Genomic DNA, 19,420 nt, shown 5'->3' on the forward strand with positions numbered 1-19,420 from the left:
GTAAAAAACAAGTGTTATTGCAGCCTAAGAAAGTGCGGGTGGCTTCGTGTTTTAATCTGACCTAGTACATATAAGCAAATCTATTCAAAAGGTCTTCATGAGAAGTGAATTGCCATCTTCACATTTTTCTCTACTTAAATATTTAAGTTCTGATTGACAGAGGGGAGAGGAAGACATACAGGAAAATCAACGGAGTGTCATCAAGTCAGGCTGAAGAAATCGATACTTCACCAATGAATTTCCTCTGTCCAAATAAAGCCAACTCCAAGGGCTCACCCTAACTCTCTCACCGTGCTAGGCTTCGGTTATTTTGAACGTCGCTCTAAAAGGGCAGCTGGAATTTGAGAACTGTTGGTTCTTCAAGCGTTTCCAATAAAACCTTGTTTTTTAAAGTGTCGTCCTTGCGTGCGCAGCTGCCACTGCTCACTGGACCCTCCGGAGAGGAGACCTGAGGTCACTACCGACTGTGAGAAGCTTGAACGTCTAGGGAGGAAATCCGAGGCCCTGCTTTGACCGTTATAAGAAAAACCTTCCAAACAACCGGCGTTTTCAAATCTACCACGCCCCTTCCCGCCCTCACCTCCCGGGGAACGTGACCACCCAGCCCTAAACCCAAATCTCTGCCGCCCAGGTTCCTCAAGAGACGCTGACTCGGATCTCGGCGACCCAACCAACAAGACCGTCAGGAGAACGCCTCCCGCCACCCCGAGACCGCCCACCAGGCGGTGACGGAGGCCCCGCCCCATTCCCGCCACTTCACTGGCTTTGGTGACCTGCCCCCCGAGTGTCGGCTCCGGATTGGCCGACTCGGCCGCCGCTCGGCGCTCTACCCGGGGGCGCGCGGCGGGCGTCACCACGCCCCTTACGTCTGGACGCTGGGTCGCCTCCGGAGGCCCCGTAATCGCCGCCCAGAAGGAAGGAGGGCGGCTGTGCTAGGAGCTGCTATGGTGCTGAGTTCCCGGGCAGAGCCGACCCAGACGCGGCGGTCGCGGCCATGAAGGTGAGGGGCCGGTGGGGCTGGGCAGTCCCTCCTCGCCCTCTCCTATCCGGCCAGGGCTCCCGAAGCGCCTTCTTTCCGCCTCATTGGTTACCCCGCCGGCACCTCGGAGAGCTCCGCGCAGGGAGGGGTCCCCGGCCGGCGTCTGGGGCCCTGACCAGCAGGGCGGATGTCCTGGGCTCCCGGACGTTTGCAACTCCCAAAGCGCCTCCGTCAGTGAGCGCGAGGCTGGAGGAGAGGCCGGGCGCCCCCCCTCCCCCCCCACTTACGCCTGGTGGGCCCCTCTCCGCGCCGGGCCTTGTCCGTGTCCTCGGGGGCCGGAGGCAGACCCACTGGTACTCGCCTCACCCTCCGTGCCTTTGCCCACAGCGTGCCCTCTCCCGCCCCGAGTCCTTGAACTAACCCAGCTGTCGGGAACACCACGGGACTGTCGCAGGACGGAAACTGCAGGACGAAGGGAAAAGGAGTGGTGCGGGGAGTCGTGAGGCTGGGGCCAGGCTAACTGGTTAGAAATGCCTCGGGGCGGGGATCCCACCCTGAAGGATCTTTCGCAGGCTTAACACTGGGGCCGTGACCGAGAGCGCTTAGCAAGTCCGATGTGTCTCTGTCGCCGCTAGGTACGCAGCAAGTAATTTGACATCTTGAGCCTTCAAGGTGGGTGTGAGAGCGTGGGAGCATCACTGAGTGAGAAGTTTAAGGAAAGGGGGAAGGGGAGATTCTGGCCTACTTTTGGGAGCTGATTCTCTCAACTTGATCACTGAGAGTTCTAAAGAGCTCTGGGTACAACAATCAATTCCGGTATTGATTCAGACCAAGTGGGATGAGTCATAAAGTGATACTCTTTCAGACACAGATGATTTCATTAATCTCAATGAAGAGGTGTGATTGGTGGGGGTAAGAAAAATAGCAGAGTGAACTGCTAGCTTAAAACTCTACCTTCACAGAGCCCCAAGCAAATATTTTGTTGAGCATTTCCTATGTGTTAGCTAAGAGGGATATGTCATGTGTAGAAGTAATTCAGAATACAATCCCACCCTTTAGGAGTTTGCCAACGAAAAGAGAGGAGATATTCTCCAGAAACCACATTATGAGGCAGAATTTGATGTAAGGTATCGAAAAACTGCAAAACCCTCAGGAGCAAGAAAGGATTTTTCTGGCTATAGGAAACAAGGAAGATTTTTGAAATAGGTAACTTCTGAACTGGGTATTAAAGTATGAGGATATTCTAAGACTTATTTTTAACTTCCCAGTTCAGCTATAAAATATTTCAACTTAGAATACCTATTAAAATACCTGAAACTATCTTTCTTTCCTGAAAACCATCATCTTGCTGTTTGTTCAGATCCAAAAACAAAGCAGGGATCTTTATACATAATATATTCTTTTTTTTTTTTAAATTTATGTATTGGCTGTGTTGAGTCTTCGTTGCTGTGCCTGGGCTTTCTCTAGTTGTGGAGAGCAGGGGCTACCCTTCGTCGTGGTGCACAGGCTTCTCATTGCGGTGGCTTCTCTTATTCTGGAGCAGCAGCTCTAGGCTTTCGTTGTTGTGGCACGCAGGCTTCAGTAGTTATGGCCCATGGGCTCTAGAGTGCAGGCTCACTAGTTGTAGCGCATGGGGCTTAGTTGCTCCGTGGCATGTGGGATCGTCCCAGACCAGGGATTGAACCCATGTCCGGATTCTTAACCACTGAGCCACCAGGGAAGTCTGGGATCTTTATACATAATGCTTCAAAGAATGTCAGTACCTTTATTAGTATTAAGTTTGTGACGCATCAAGAAGCAAGATGTAGAAGGAGAAAATTAGGGGGCAAGTCCAGTGTTGAAATTTTTTCAGAAGTGTTTTTGAATTTAGATGGAGGATACTGCTTTCTGAGTTGAAATTTTAGAAACACAGTTGGATGGGATTTGAAAATGTAAAAAGGTGTATATTTTATGAAACAAAATGCAGACCTAAATAGACGTCAATCTGAACAAGATGACAATTATGAAGATACTGCTTTTCCTTTAAAGTTTTGTGAAAACTGGATTCACAAAATTTAGGATTTGGGCTGTTTATTAACTTTGTTTCATATTGAAATTGTTTAATTATGCAGTATCATCTATAGATTTCTGGGCAGGGTCATTGATTCCTGATGTCATGGAATTCTGACATCTAAGCAAGCACTTCTTTCAGTGGAATTAGAATTAATTTAAAAGCCAAGCAATCAGATAAGTTCATCCTCCCACAAACCCAGGAGCAGGAGCTGATTGTTAGTATATGTGTAGAATGGGTATTTTATTTACTTTCTTCCTTTAATTTTTGTTGTTGTTGTTTAGAAACTGTTGTTTTGAAATAGGTTTATGTCTCAAAGATTCAACTAACTGTTTTACCTTAGAGTAGCATCTAGTTAAATTCCTATAAGGGATTTTTAAAAAAATCCAAATTAGTGTCTTATGTTAATTTGATTTAATCCTCCTTCCTGTTTTTCCATATTTATATTGATCTCACCCTTAAATTTACTAATCATGTTGATTCTTCCAAGCTCAAAATGAGACATGAAGAAGAAAGTAATCTGTTTAATGTAATTTCCTTTTCCTTTTTTTTTTTTTCTTTCTCCTCTTGTCTCTGAAAGGTGGGGGAGTGGTGCTAAGGGTCAAGTATGCAGTTTTAAAAAAAGAAAACAAAACCCAAACATGAAGAAGATAACACTTATGATCTCCAGAATACTTTATTGTAAAAAATCAATTTGGCCCAATGTCTTACCTAAAAATATTACATTTTTAAGCTCAGCATTTGTTTTTGCATCCTGCTTATTGTCCAGATGGTATGAGAGAAAGAACTTGGGATGTAGAATTTCCTCCTTTGTGGTATATGGTCTGATATTTGGTCATTAAGTTAGCAGAGTTCCTGGTGTATTATATTTCAGTTGAAGCAGCAGTTTCAGTGAGAAATCCTTTCAGGGTTTAAGGAACTATGTTTCTCCAGTGGCTCTAAATAGGGTAAAGATTTTTGCTTATTACCTTAACGGTTTCTTCTGGTTTGCTTTAAGTTCTGTAGGGAGGTTTAACCTAATTGAAATTTAAACTGTGAAACTTATTCTTTTATATCACAGGTAGGGAGGTTTAACCTAATTGAAATTTAAACTGTAAAACTTATTCTTTTATATCACAGGTACTGAGATTTGAAACGTCTTTTCATATTGTTTAACAGGACATTGAGTTTTAGTAAACTGAAGGTTGTTCAGAGTTAAAAGACACAGCTTGTGGTGATTGAGTTCTCTGAAGAAGCTTCCACTGGTGGAAGAACTGAATCCCTGCCTGGTCCTTGTAGCTACTTACTGCATCCAGGAAAATTAATGTTCTTGAAATGGAAACTTCTAGGTTTATCCTTAAAATAACTGTGTAAAATATTACCATATTTAATTTAGAGTTGAGGCAAGCAATTCTTAGGAGGTGGCATTATGATTACTGCTGTTTACCTAACTTAATCAGAAGAAAATGATTTAGACTATGATCATTTAGTTTTTTGCTGTTCTCAAGCCCATCAACCTCCCTCCTCCCCCTTCTCTTTCTCTGTCATTTAATCTTCAGGGAAATCACTGTAGCTTTTCTTAGTCTTCTTTCTAGTTTGTGTGGCTACTATTACTTTTGGTGGAATCATGAAGAGGGATCACATCCTGATCACATCCTGTTTAGAACAGAATTCAAAGTTTGTAGTAAACTTTTTGTTAATTCTCTAGGTGGAGCATTTTTCCTGCCCCCAACCCCCACATATTCTAAAAAACACATTAGGTCTCTCTCTCTTTCTTACACACACACACACACACACACACACACACACAATCAAAGACAGCTAAACCTTGAGCCATTTGAAAACTGGCTTGCTGCCAGAAAGAAGGCTGGGCTACTGCTCTTGCAAAGAAGTAACACATTTCCTCTTGCTTTTGTTGACTGAAATGATGATTCAGAATGGGCCTCTATTGTGTGAATCTGACTGAGGAAACTGGGAGAGTGCTTATAAAATTGGTGGTTTGCTATTGTTGTGGAAATAAGTGTCACAGCACTGGAAACTGTCAGTCCCACTCCTGCAAATTGTTTACATTTATGGATAACAGTCCCCTCCCCTCCTCTGTACTCCTACAGAGGGGAGGGAATTTCTAATTCATTCTATAGGAAGGAACGATACAGGAGGAACACTTTCAGCTTTTCTGCTGCTAGAGAATGAAGAGGAACTTTTATGTTGGTGATTTTAGCAAAAGAGCTAAACATGCTTGGCTCAGTACTTTTCTGGGAGCTTCTCAGATCTATCTCCTTATGGGTAGGGAAGGTACTCTGGTCAACAAGATGGTAAGCTGCTGTTGGTCAGCTGTGCTGGTGGCTAAGTAGCATGTTATCAAGACCAGTTGGCTGCAGAGCCAGTCGTGTTCTCCAGTTGGTGTTACCAGTAAAAAAAACAAACAGATATTTAAATTTCTGTTTGTCTTATTTCTTAGTTTTAAAATGGGAGTGAAAAAAAAAGGTAGTGTTATTGGCTCCCTGAAATCTTGGTGCAATGGCTTTGAAAAAAACATAAGAACTGGCATTGGATACCAGAATAACATGAAGAGATCTAGGTGTCTGGGGCAGTCCAGACAGGAGGCTTTAAAATTTAATTTCTTACTGGGGGCCATGTAAGTTTTTAATATGATATCTGGGTCTTAACTGATGCCAGGCAGGCCATGTTCCATGGCTAATCTGTTCAGGAGCAATTTTAATCTAAGAGGATGTGTAGGAAATGGATTAGGTTTACCAAGAAAAAGTCATTTGTTTTTAGTAGTCATTGATGACTAGAAAAATCAACTGCAACACAGCTAAATTCCCTGAACTAGGAGTTTTGTGCCAGATATAAGTTGATGGTTGCCTTCTCCGGTTATTCTCTTATTTATTTATTTTTTAAGTTTATTTATATATTTATTTTTTATTGGCTGTGTTGGGTCTTCGTTGCTGCACACGGGCTTTCTCTAGTTGCAGTGAGCGGGGGCTACTCTTCATTGTGGTGCATGGGCTCCTCATTGTAGTGGCTTCTCTTGTTGCAGAGCACAGGCTCTAGGCACGTGGGCTTCAGTAATTATGGCACATAAGCTCAACAGTTGTGGCTCACGAGCTCTAGAGTGCAGGCTCAGTAGTTGTGACGCCCGGGCTTAGTTGCTCCGCGGTATGTGGTATCTTCCTGGGGCAGGGATTGAACCCGGGTCCCCTACATTGGCAGGTGGATTCTTAACCACTGCGCCACCTAGGAAGTCCCTTTATGTTGTTTTTGAATTATATTCATGGTCAAGAGAGGAAATGTAGCCATCTTTACAGATTATTGTTGCTTCTCACCTCTTGGATTCATGTGGTTTAGTCTGTAGAATCCTGCTCTCAACCATGGTCCCAAGTAGGGTTTAGAATTGTTAGTCACATAAACCCAGATCATAGCTTTAGTTTTCAGAAATCAAGACTGGCTTTATGTGTGGAAGGGTAGTAGATTATTATCATTATTATTTTTACAAAGTAAGCAATTGAAAGATGGATGGTGACCTTTATGTAAGTAATACACCTCTTTGGAACTGAAGCATAGCAAAAACTCAGTGAATTTACTGCAAATCCAAAAACCAAAGAGCTATGCCTGTGTACTGTCTGCCTAGGAATTGGGTTTGCTCAGAAAATTTAGGAGGAAATGGAGTAATTTGGAAAATATGCTTTACTCTTACTATCAAAAGGTGAGCAGAATGTGAATACAAGAAAAATAAGGGACTGCAGGCTGATTAAACTGGTGGAAGATCTTAGAGCATAAGGATGACAGAAGTGGAGAGAATGTGAACTTGGGTCTTGAAAGCTTTTAAGAGGAGGGTGCAAAAAGGGGAAGCTTTCTGGTTCTGACCCTACCAGATACAGTAACTGGGCTCCAAGGAAATATAGCGAAGACGGAGAATGAGGAACTCAGAGAGTAAATTCACGTTCAGCTCCGCGCCCTCTTCCCAAGAGCACACGTTCAATAAACTGTTGGCAAAACGCTCTCTTAAATTGTTCCCTAATTGCTTTTGTAGATTCTGTCACTCGAAGAATAGGACTATTATATCAAGTATTAACAGAAATTTGGACAGATTTGAGAGGGGAAAGATCAGTATAGGACACTTCAAGCATCATTAGGTGACCGGAGAGGCAATGGTAACAGGTAGGGATCCCTGTGCCCTGAGGCGACATGCAGAAGAAATTCAGGCAGTTAGGACTTTAAGGGAAAGTGCAAGAAGATGAAACACACTAAGGAGGCAGGGAGATGGAGCTTAAGTTTGGAAGATTGATCTCCTGGGAGGGTTCTTCAACTTGGAGGTGAAGGACAAAAATAGTTTGTAAAATGGCTTTTTGACAGACCCAGAAATCACTGCTTTTCTCCCAATATTGGAGATTTCACCCAAGAAAATATGTAGAGGAATAAGTTAGGAAATAAGAAATTTGGGCCAAAAAGCAAAGAGCAAATAAAATGAAGGAAGGCACCACATTTCAGCATAAGTTCCAGGTTAATATGTGGTAAAGGAAAGAAACTGGCAACTTCCTGGTGGTCTAGTGGTTAGGACTCCATGCTTCCACTGTAGGGGGCCTTTGGGGAACTAAGATTCCGCATGCCCCGAGGCACGGCCAAAAACATTAAAAAATATATTTTTCTTAAAGGGGAAAATGTTTATTTAGAAAAAAAAAAAAAGGAAAGGAACTGATTTAATAATCAGATTAAATTGTTAAAAACTCATTTGAGGCTTTCTGAAAGGATCAGGGGAAACCAGAGAGGGAAAGGAAACACTAGAGGCATAGCCAGAGGTGGGGAGGTGGGGTGTGTACACAGGTAGTGAGGAGCATGTGGAGGAGGTGCTGGTTCTAGAACTCTAGAGGCACAGGATTCAGAAGTAACCACAGCCCCTTCCATTCGGGAATCTGAGCGATTGTCCAGCTGAAATGATGTAGGCAGAAAGGAGAAATCCCCCAGACTGAGCAGGTGTTAACCTTTTCACCTTGCCTGTACATTTATACCACGTGGGGAATTAAAAAAAAAAAAAATTCTGATGCCCAGGTTGTACCCCAGACTAGTTAAATCAGAATCTTGGGGCTGGGACCCAGGCACTAGTATTTTTTAAAGGTCTCCTGATGGGTCCAACCACTGTCTTAAGGGCAGTTACACAGGCCTAGGTAGCTCCTTAGTGAGAGGCAGTGACAGCAGCCCCTGTGGTACAGGACTAACAATACCGGCTCCAAAGAAGTTGGGAAGGGGGAGTCACTGAAGAGGTCACCCTCATTTCAGCACTGGGGTGCCAGAAAACACAGTCTTAATGGGGGAATGGAAAATTAAATTTCCATTTTTAAGAATATGCTGGATGGAAAAGAAAGGTACGTCAAATAAAACTGGTGACTGGGGCTTCCACTTTCAAATTTCTGAACTCTTTCAAGAAAGGCTAGGGTGCTGCAGATGCTACTGTCAGAGGGTAACGGTATACACAGATGGATTTACCCCTCAGTATCATGCTAGGAATATCCCTTATTGGGAGATTTTGTCCAAAATTAAGTTAACAGATCTAATGAGGCTGAAACACAGATTTTTCAGTGTTTCTTTTTTTCCTCTGCTATGGTCTTTGGCTGATTTGTACCAGATATTAGGTTATAGCAACATGTTTTTGCCTGGGACTACACTTTGGGAGTTGGCTTGGGCTTTGCTTTTTAGTTTTTATTTATAATGAAATGGGTGAAAGAAGATAGAGGCATGCTTTTCATTATTTTCCCTTCTGGGGAGTGAAGAGAAAATTGTCTCCCCTTTATAGAAACATGAGGAATTGGGTGAAATAGTTACCTGCCAATATTGATATTGACAAAGAGATTCACTTGTTTTCCCAAAACAAATCCTTCTATTCTCTTCCCCAGAGCTGTGTATGTTTTCAGCCTACTTATTAACATAGTTTGAAAATTTGTATCCTTCCTTAACTCTCATTGTAAAACTGATTTCTGATAGAAAGAACAAAATATGTGGCAGTGCTCCTTTAAAAGTATCATTTGAGATTTTGGGCCTGCTAGGTCAACCTTTTTTACCTTTATTACTCTTTCTCAACAAGACACAATTTGAACTTAAAATTTAAGTTCAAAAAGCGAACAAAAAATTATGTTGCCTTTAAAGAGGTAACATAAAGAAAACTTTTACACAGTTATTTACTTATTAGTCATAATGATGGAACTAGGTGCTGTGGAGGAAGGAAGTTCTGTACACGAGGAACTTTCACTGGAGTTGAGGAGACATCACCACCCAAGAATCAAAAGGAGGATAAAACCTAACAGCAATGTAATTGTTTAGTAGCTAGGTCAGCAGGAAGCTGAAGTTTCTCAAAAACTGTACTTCTTTAAACTCCTGGAATGAAAAAAGTTCCTCCTGGTGGTACTTTCTGTAGTTGAGATATTCCCCCCAAAATTCAGTGCTCAAATTGAATTTTTAAAAACATTTTCAGTTGTTTTAAGAGCTCACTGTTTAAAGCACAGCAGATGATTAATTAAAAAAAAGAAGGCACTGCAGATGAATCCTTTGCTAAAAGAACACTCACTTTAAATGAACTATTAGTAAATCTGGATTTTTATGCTTAACAAACCATGGCTGTAGAGTCTGAGGTATATATTTATTTAAAGGTATGAACTATTAATTATAACTTAACCTGACCTTTAAAGGCATCACTATTTCTTGAGTTTTACAGGGTTCGCAGCCATATAATCAGTGACTCTGATGCTTAAGACTATTTGAACCTTGTATTGTGGTTTCATATTACTTTACCTTCTCCTTTCCCTATGTTTAATATAGCATATTACTTCTGGGTAGTAGCAAGAATGACGTGATCCTTCTATAGCATTTCAAATAGATTTTAATTTTTTTTGGCTGTTCCATGCAGCATGTGGGATCTTAGTTCCCTGACCAGAGAGCAATCCCATACCCCCTACAGTAGGAAGCGTGGAGTTTTAACCATTGGACTGCCAGGGAAGCCCCTCCAAATAGCCTTTTTTTTTTTTTAAGAACTTGAGCTTTATTATTATTAATTTATTACTTTTTTTGAGGTGGACCATATCGAAAGTCGTTATTGAATTTGCTGCAACACTGCCCCTGCTTCATGCCTTGGTCCCTTGGCCACAAGGCATGTGGGATCCCAGCTCCCCAACCAGGGATCGAACCCACACTCCATCCCCAACCCTCACTGAAAAGCGAAGTGTCAACCACTAGACCCCCAGGGAAGTCCCTCCAAGTAGCCTTTTAAGGTTGTTTAAAGAAATTTTTTTTCTTAAGTGCTCATTAGACAAACAGTAAATGTTTGACAGAATTGGATAATAAATGGAACAGTGCCATTGTCATGCCCTTTTAACTAATAAGACCTCACCTACCTGGACTTCCATTACTTATCATATTATCTAAAGTCTAGAATATGCTTAAGAATTAGGACAAGGGACAAAGGCTCATTGGTTCCCAACACTGTAGCTTTATATTTTAAGCATGGGAAAATGCCTTGAGCCCTCACTGAAAATATATTTTTATATACACTTCTAACAAGCCTGGTTATCAGATTTCTGAATGCTAAAAAAGGAAAGACAGGTTGCTAGAGGTAGATATAGTGATAGCAGTGGTGATTCACAGAAAGGGAGGAGAGGAGAGAAAAAAGCATGAAAGGCAGCATATTAGTTTTAAGCCACTTAGTGCAGTGGCAGATAGCCCTTACACCTCAAAATGTCATTATGATTTTCAGGTCATCAAAATTGTGTTCAGTATTCTCAGTTCGCTTTACACACACACACACACACACACACACACACATACATATATACACATATATATTTATTTATTGGCTGCACTGGGTCTTTGTTGCTATGCGCGGGCTCTCTCTAGTTGCTGTGAGCAGGGGGCTACTCTTTGTTGTGGTGCGCAGGCTTCTCGTTGTGGTGGCTTCTCTTGTTGTGGAGCATGGGCTCTAGGCGCGTGGGCTTCACTAGTTGTGGCACATGGGCTCAATAGTTGTGGCTCACAGGCTCTAAAGCGCAGGCTCAATAGTTGTGGCGCACGGGCTTAGTCACTCCGCAGCATGTGGGATCTTCCAGGACCCCTGCGTTGGCAGGCGGATTCTTAACCACTGTGCCACCAGGCAAGTCCCTACTTTTTAAAAATTAATTAAATTAATTTATTGGCTGCGTTGGGTCTTTGTTACTGTGCACAGGCTTTCTCTAGTTGTGGCCATTGGGGGCTGCTCTTCCTTGTGGTGCTCAGGCTTCTCATTGTGATGGCTTCTCTTGTGGAGCGTGGGCCCTAGGCTTGTGGGCTTCGGTAGTTGTGGCATGTGGGCTCAATAGTTGTGGCTTGCAGGCTCTAGATCGCAGGCTCAGTAGTTGTGGCACACGGGCTTAGTTGTTCCACGGCATGTGGGATCTTCCTGGACCAGGGATAGAACTCTTGTCCCCTACATTGGCAGGTGGATTCTAAACTACTGTGCCACCAGGGAAGTCCCATTTCAGTTTGCTTTTCAAAAGTATTTTCCTTAATGTTAAATTAATATATTCTTTATAAAGGTTTGGAAAATACAGGAAAACTCTAGAAAACAAATTATATGAGATATACATAAAAACTTAGTGCTTCAGTTGGCATTTTGACATTTTCACAGTCATTTTTAAAAAATCAAAAAAGTATTCTTATGCCATAGTTTATTATGCCCAGCTACAAATGAGAGGACAGAAGTTTAATTTGCATTTATATTCTTTCTGCTAAGTGATACCTGGGAAAGTCTTCCTCAGCCTATGGAATGGTGCCGTAGTCACCAGTCTAAGGTTGCCAGATGGAATACAAGACACTCAGTGAAATCTGAATTTCAGATAAACAGTGAACATTTTTTTGGGTATAAGCATATCCCAAATATTGCACACAACGTACTTCTGTCCAGTCATTTTTTTCCTGTGTACATGCACATGCATCTCTAAGCATATGTGTTTTTTTTTTTTTTAACGAAACTGGATTCATATTGTATCTTCTCCTTTTAACAATATATCCTGAGTATTCCCAAAGCCAAATATTCTTTGTAAATACCAGAAAATTATCCACTTCCAAACAGCTTAAAATTTTTATGCTTAAAAGAGTAATCTCGAAATTATTTAGGTCAAAGGTGCCTCTCCAGAATGACTTTCCCTGAGAATCCCAGAGAGCCCAGGTTCCACTCAGCTTTAAACTAGTGCCTATTTTTGTTCTTTTTTAGGCGGGTGCCACGTCTATGTGGGCTTCGTGCTGTGGGCTGCTGAATGAAGTCATGGGAACCGGAGCTGTCAGGGGCCAGCAGTCAGGATTTGCAGGAGGAACTGGTCCATTCAGATTTACACCAAACTCTGATTTTTCCGCTTACCCACCAGCACCTACAGAAGGGCCTAATATAGTTTGCAAAGCCTGTGGACTTTCCTTTTCAGTCTTTAGAAAGAAGGTGAGTTGGATGAAATGTTACACACAAAAAACGCATGTATCAGAATTCTTGATTGTATGTTATTTTGAATGCTAATATTTATTTCTTCTTCTGCAAATATCAAAAAGTTAGTCCTCATAACCATTTCCCATTTAGAAACGTACTGAGTTGCAGGGACTGTATCACTGCTTAAGTGTTCTGACTAGACATGTCACTTCTCGTGTTGCTCAGCCATCCTTTCTCCTGGACTCTGACCGGGTTCGTATACTTTGATTCCTCCCGATGATGCTTATGTTCTGAAGCAAGAGATTTAATTAGTCTGCAGTTTTGTTCAGGGATGATTTACGATAACTCTGATCTCAAGTTTCAAAAAATGTATCCCTACCCATATTAACTCCAGTGAAGAAACGAGTACAGTATATTAATATTAACTACTGTTAAAAGATTCAACATACAACACTTGGGCTAAAACAGTTATTTTCTTTAGGACAGAGAGTCATTCTTTCTGAGAACTAGCATATTGCTAGTCTCTGTCAATTCAGTTCTTTGAATACTTAAGGAACAAGGTGTTAGCTTGTGGGAACAATGCCCCAAGCAGAATGACCACATCTTAGTGTCTTCTTTAAGCTTTGCTCGTGGAGTGGCTTTGGTTGTGATTAAGGCTCTGTAGGGTACAGATTACTGTATAAGTGGGTCCTCTGTTTGCTTGGCCTGACCTTGAGAGATCAGTTGCCTTTCTCTTTCCCTCTCTGTGTTAGGCTTTCTCCCCTTCTATTTATTTATTTATTTATCTGTTTTTAAATTTTTATTTTCTTTTGGATATAGTTGGTTAACGATGTTGTGTTAGTTTCAGGTGTACAGTCCCCCTTCTCTTTAAACAGGGAAATTTTCATGTAGGAAAAGAGAAGGAAGAGAGTTTGTGGTTGTACTTTTTCTGCTCCATGTGGTTCAAGTCAGATCTGTTTTGCTAATTACATGTTTGCACCAAGGGGTGGAAAGGTTTTAATTCATTAACACAAGAGTATGTTTTTCTTAAACAGCTGTATTTGAACTTCTGTGAATCCAAACTGCCTCAGCAGTGACTGTTTTGATTTTCACTGCTTTTAGAATACGAAAATGCCCATGGGGGACTTCATAAGAACTAAAATTTAATTTTAATAGAAGGCAAAAGGAAAACTGGTGCTTTCACAGTGGCTTATACCTGGCTCTCATTAAATGCTTCTTTTCTGTCTGTTTCTTCAGCATGTATGTTGTGACTGCAAGAAAGATTTTTGCTCCGTTTGTTCGGTCTTACAAGAAAATCTCCGTAGATGTTCCACTTGTCACTTATTACAAGAGACGGCCTTTCAGCGCCCTCAGTTAATGCGACTGAAAGTGAAGGATCTACGGCAGTATCTCATTCTTAGAAACATACCGATTGATACCTGTCGAGAAAAAGAAGACTTGGTAGATCTGGTACTGTGTCACCATGGGCTGGGCTCTGAGGACGACCTGGACACGAGCAGTCTGAATTCCTCAAGGTCCCAGACTTCTAGCTTTTTCACACATTCATTTTTTACAAACTATACAGCCCCATCTGCTACCGTGTCTTCGTTTCAGGGAGAGCTTATGGGTGGAGACCGGACCTTAGGATCTGGAGTGCTGGCACAGGTACGAAGGTGTCAGTACCCTGAGGGCCTGGCATGTCCTCTGCTCTTGGGCAATATGGTGGGGCCTTTAGGGCTGATGCCTCCTTGCTGAGCAGGGGTTCCACGTGCTGCTGAACTCTGTGCCTGCAGGCTTTCCTGATGTGAGGCTTCGAGCTTAGGTGCTGCCCGAAGGGTCCAAAAAGAGCTCCTCAGTCTCTTAACCTTAGTTACCTCAGTTTCCCTATCTTATGTAGTTAAATACTAGCTGTTGAAATAATGACTGTGAAACGTCATATATAAACATTTGCAGGACTATTTGTGTGTCAGTGACCATGGAAACTATAAGTTAACCTAATGCCCAGTTGCCTTGCTACAGTAAAATTGTTCTAATTCAGATACTGGGAAAGAGCCATCTGAATTAGTAACAGTATACGGTTATTTATTCATTTCAAAGAAATGCCAGTGTAGAATGTTGTCCCAGTGAGGTTCTTGGGCATCCTGATTGAATAACATTCAAGGCCTTGTAATTAATACTCAATTTGTATATATGAATGATTCTAAAATGCTGAAAGAATTGTTTTGAACATTTATCTCCACATTAAATTTTTTCCTCTGAGGAAAGAGGTTAGAAGCAGAGGGAAATGTGGTCTAGTTGCTTTCTAAATAGTCATAAATTAGATAAGCCCAAGCTAGGAGTTTTATTATTTTCCCAGATGGCAGCTGGCCTAATTATGATGCAAACGTAAGACACATCTGACTTTTGTGTCACTTTTGGGTATATGACACCACTTGGGAGATGTGGGTCTTTGGATGCTGCAATATGGTATTTGTGAACTAGTGGGGTAGGATACTTGAAATTGGGGATTGACCTAGGCTTTCTGTTCTCCCTGAAGAAAAGAGTATCTGATTGTTGAGGAATTTCTAAAAACTAGAAATAGCGTCAACCATCAGTGAATCAGTCTAGAAAGCATTGTTTGGAATTAGAATGTCTAAGTATGAGGTAGTAGGATTGAGATCTTTGAAATCGAATACCCCTGACACCAGGGCTGATCTTAGAGCTTTAGTTTCCACCTGTATCTTAGAGGCTCCAGTTAAACCAGCCATGTGCAGGTCCTTTGATAAGGACACAGTGCAATTCCATACACTTTTGGTTTTGACATTCCGTGATGGACCTTCTTAACTCCTGGGGAGTTAATACTCTGGTTAGATTTTACAGATTCACACACAAACACATAGAAATTTGACTTTTGAGATAACTGTGGAAGTTAAGTTATTTATGGAATCGTGTGGGGCCCACCTGTTTGGGAGGGGCAGCAGCACTCAGGATCCAGGGAAGGTGTGGAATATGCCAGGGGTTAGGGTCATTCTTGGGGAGGATCTATGGGAGGGTTTTCTCCAGTGATAAATATGGGCTAATACTGTTAGGAAAGTGATTCCTGACCTAACATGCATTATGTGTGTAGGTGCAAAGTGAAATAGCGTCAGCAAACACAGAAGATGAAGACGACGACGAGGACGAGGACGACGAGGATGAGGACGAGGGTGAAGAAAACTCGGAGGAGCGGGTGAGACTGCCTGTAAAATTCAGTTTCCTGACGTGTCACCTTGGTAGGCAAGGGAAATGCCCATGTGGACTCTCGCTAGATTAGCACAGGATGTTTCTTCTGGTTCGAATGCAGCATGATATATAAAACACTTCAAGGACTGGTGAGAAGTCTGGGGAGACTCTCCAGGGCCAGTGATGGACTGAGGGTGAAGGCAGCATGCTGTCTTCCTTGCTGCATTTCAGGAACAGAGGTAATGGACGGACTCTGTGATTTCAGACACCTGGCCTTGCTAAGAAGAGAGTGAGAGCTTCTCTGTCTGACCTGTCAAGCCTTGAAGATGTGGAAGGGATGAGCGTGCGCCAGCTCAAGGAAATCCTGGCTCGGAATTTTGTCAACTATTCTGGCTGTTGTGAAAAATGGGAGCTAGTAGAAAAAGTCAACCGGTTATACAAAGAGAATGAAGAAAACCAAAAGTCATGTAGGTTTATTTTTCCTTTTTTTCCCCTATAGTAGCCTCCTTTAGGCTTTTAAAAACTGGGCTGTTTCTGTCACAGTTAAGTCCAATTTATTTTTGAGAAAACTATGTATCCTTTTACTGAGTGTGAATTAGTTACATGAACCTGTTTATAGATCTGTTAAGCAGTAAGTTCATTATGTGTTGTTGGCTTTGAGATCACCATTGCCAATGAGATAGATAATCATTTGTTCACTCTGGTTTTTCTGGTCATAATTTGTTAGAACTCTAATGAAATTCCTTGTATCTATACAAAGGCTTGATTTCTAACTAACCTGTCTGGCAGGCCAGTATTTAGGATTTAAAAGCTACAATTGAGATAATCAAACAGTGGGGGGGGGGGGGGGGGGGGGGGAGGGGGAATTCCCAAGATCCAAGATGTTAAGTAGTTCTTAGCATCAGGTATTAGTAGGTTTCTGTGTAAGTCATGCAAAGCTGAGGTTAAGAACTTCTGAACTATTTACTGATGAAGTGTGGAGCTGGAATCCTCAGCTGGTACCAGGGCCAAGCCACAGAACATTTATAGGCAAGAAAAAAGAATTCAGTGGTGTTCAGACTGACAAATATTATGTTCTTATCTAGAAAACAGTCCTCCCATCATTTTTTATCATCTTGAGTTTTTTTCTTTAAAAGCTGGTTATAATACAGCATTTATTGATAGGTTTATGCCCAGAATATGCAGAAAGTATTTTGGCATGCCTGTTTCTAAGATGATACCACAATGGTAGATACAGGCATCTTAATCATTGGAGCCTACAGAGGCTCATCTGTTATCTTATTCCCTGGATCCTTTCTCCCCACTTTCCAGTAGTGGTATGGGCCATAAACTAGGACCTCAGATGACAAGATTTCCTTGACATGACAGTGTTTATTTCTCTTAAATCCAGGGATTGCTGGCCCTTCAAGCTTGAATTCTTGCTCGGTTCTAACCTTCTTCATGATTCCCATTGATGCCTTCTGTGACCTGTAGGAAGGGAAGCCTCACTGTCCGTAGTTCTGTGGCCAAATCTCAGGCTGCAGTGAACCTTTTAAACTCATTCTGCACCTTTCTTATTCAGAACCAGAATGTCCCATACCTTTTGAGTTAGACAGACTCCCAAACTGTACTATCGTAGCCAGAAACACAGATGAATTTTGAGATGCTTCCGAGGTTCAGGGGGCACCTTCCCCCAACCACAGGCTACTTGATGTATGACTCTCTTTCCTATTGGTGTAGCAAGCAAGCTCCTCCTCCTGCTGAGATGAGGTCCTGGAGGCTGTGACTTTCCCAAGGCTACACAGTTGGGCTGGAAATTCCAATCATGTTCTGACTCTGAGGCCCGTGTGTAAGACAGCCTAGGGTTTCTTCATGTTTATTTATAGAAGCAAGCTATCACAAAAACCTTGTATTACATGTAGAAATAAAATAAAATTAAATAGGGGTGGGGTCAGGAAAAATTTGCTAACACGTGTTAAGCACTTGATCCCTGGCCCTAAGCTAAGTATTTCTCATTTAATCTTCACAAAACTCTACCAGGTGTAATTATTGCCATTTCTGGTGGGAGGAACCAATGTGCAGAGAAGTGGGACTGTTTCTCTTACGGGGGAGTCGCTCTGGGTCACTTAGCAGCTGTGCCCGCAGCCCCAGTTCTCTGTTGCCTTTCAGATGGCGAGCGGCTGCAGCTGCAGGACGAAGAAGACGACAGCCTGTGCCGGATCTGCATGGACGCCGTCATCGACTGCGTCCTGCTCGAGTGCGGGCACATGGTCACCTGCACCAAGTGCGGCAAGCGCATGAGCGAGTGTCCCATCTGCCGGCAGTACGTGGTGCGCGCTGTGCACGTATTCAAGTCCTGAAGCCGAGGGCCCCCCAGCTCAATCCCAGACATTTCTGTGCACAGAAGGGACTGGAAACTTCCTGTTCAAAAGCTGAAGCTATTTTTAAAAATTATTTTCACTATTAACTGGGGACGGGAAAGATTCATCCTAAGTTGCGGCAACACTGGTCCATGCCGTTCGCCTGTCAGCTGGAGGATGGGCTCAGTTTCCCAGCTTCTGCTGGGCTTCCTCACACCTCTCTGATCACTAATCGCTGAAGTCAGACTGCTTATGGCATCAGCTACTGCTCTCTTTGGAGAACATTTATCCTGTTCTCTTATTTCTCCTTCATCCTGTTTTTAACTTAAACTACTCAGATGTTTGAAACTTCTGTTCTCTTTGGATGGGTGAGATCACTGTCTGCAAATGGCCGACATGGTACACGCTGAGCAGTGGCACCTCTGAATGTTCATTTTATTAGTCATGTATATTTTAAATGCTACTATTTGATGAATGTAAGTTTCCACATTGTTGCTATTTCTGCGTTTAAACGTAATTGGGAACAACTGACATTCTATAGTCAACTGCCAGGGCCTTAGACTAAACATGTCCATTTTTGTTCAGGTACAGCTTTTTATAGCAAGGGCTGCATCTAGCTTCCTTCATTAGAGAAGTGTGTGTGTTAAATTCTTTGTTAACGTGTAATCAGTTTACACTGTTTTGTATAGTGAAAGTGTATTTTCAGTGCTACCCGCTAACTAATTTGAACTTTAGGAATAAAATTAGATTTTAAAAAATGCTTTTGTTTACACTGTCCTGGTCAGTTCCTAATTCACTTGGGTACAGCATGAATGGGTGTCCAGGCCTGGTCTAGCACATTCTTCATGAGAGAAAGGAGCACCTTCAAAGATGTTGCACCTGTCTGCCTTGGCTGCTAACTTACCAGTAAGTTTAACTACATATTCGCCACTTACTGTGACCAGGTATTTTGCCAGGTGCTGTATGGTTAACTCCAGCATTCTGAAATAGACACTGTCTCATGTCACAGATGGGGAACTCGACCTCTGAGAAGTCAAATCTCACAGTTAAAATGTCACCATAGGGAATTCCCTGGTGGTCCAGTGGTTAGGACTCTGAGCTCTCCCTGCTGAGGGCCCGGGTTCAGTCCCTGGTCAGGGAACTAAGATTCCACAAGCCGTGTGGTGCGGCAAAAAAAAAAAAAAAAAAAAAAAAAAAAACCCATTAAAGTCCCCACATCAGAATTTGAACCTAGCTCTGATGATAGTGTTTTTTCTTAGCACAGATGAGAAACCTGAGACATTAGCTTATGTAAAAAGGTTCTTGGGACATTAATGATCCGAAATCTCTTTTAGGTCTGACTCTAATCAGGGTGGTTTTTTTGGTTGAGTTGAGGCCAACTGTGGATTCATTCGCACGGCTTGTGGGCAGGTATGTTTTTAGGAAACTACATAACTTCTTGGCTGAGTCCTGTG

The 19,420-nt window shown here is 42.3% G+C and overlaps 1 protein-coding gene across 3 annotated transcripts; it reads left to right on the forward strand.

Moving 5' to 3' along the window:
• The first annotated feature begins 874 nt into the window (after positions 1–874).
• RNF34 (ring finger protein 34) lies at positions 875–18,726 on the forward strand. Of its 3 annotated transcripts, none has more exons than XM_057746718.1 (6): positions 875–1,000; positions 12,244–12,462; positions 13,684–14,091; positions 15,533–15,634; positions 15,893–16,094; positions 17,776–18,726. In XM_057746718.1, the coding sequence occupies exons 1-6, from the start codon at positions 995–997 to the stop codon at positions 17,964–17,966; spliced, it is 1,128 nt and encodes a 375-aa protein (XP_057602701.1). In that variant the 5' UTR covers positions 875–994; the 3' UTR covers positions 17,967–18,726. The 3 variants fall into 3 exon arrangements, with proteins under 3 accessions (XP_057602701.1, XP_057602703.1, XP_057602702.1); XM_057746720.1 differs by having other exon boundaries at positions 14,041–14,091; XM_057746719.1 differs by lacking the exon at positions 875–1,000 and adding an exon at positions 1,524–1,651.
• The last annotated feature ends 694 nt before the right edge of the window (positions 18,727–19,420 follow it).

The sequence above is a fragment of the Hippopotamus amphibius genome, chromosome 8, assembly GCF_030028045.1.
Source record: "Hippopotamus amphibius kiboko isolate mHipAmp2 chromosome 8, mHipAmp2.hap2, whole genome shotgun sequence".
NCBI classification, from domain to species: Eukaryota; Metazoa; Chordata; class Mammalia; order Artiodactyla; family Hippopotamidae; genus Hippopotamus; species Hippopotamus amphibius.

Bases quoted from the DNA above. Each gene is read 5' to 3' on its own strand.
- RNF34 (XM_057746718.1), top strand. The intron at 12,463-13,683 runs GTGAGTTGGATG...CTGTTTCTTCAG, and splicing joins TTTCAGTCTTTAGAAAGAAG to CATGTATGTTGTGACTGCAA. The intron at 14,092-15,532 runs GTACGAAGGTGT...TTATGTGTGTAG, and splicing joins GATCTGGAGTGCTGGCACAG to GTGCAAAGTGAAATAGCGTC.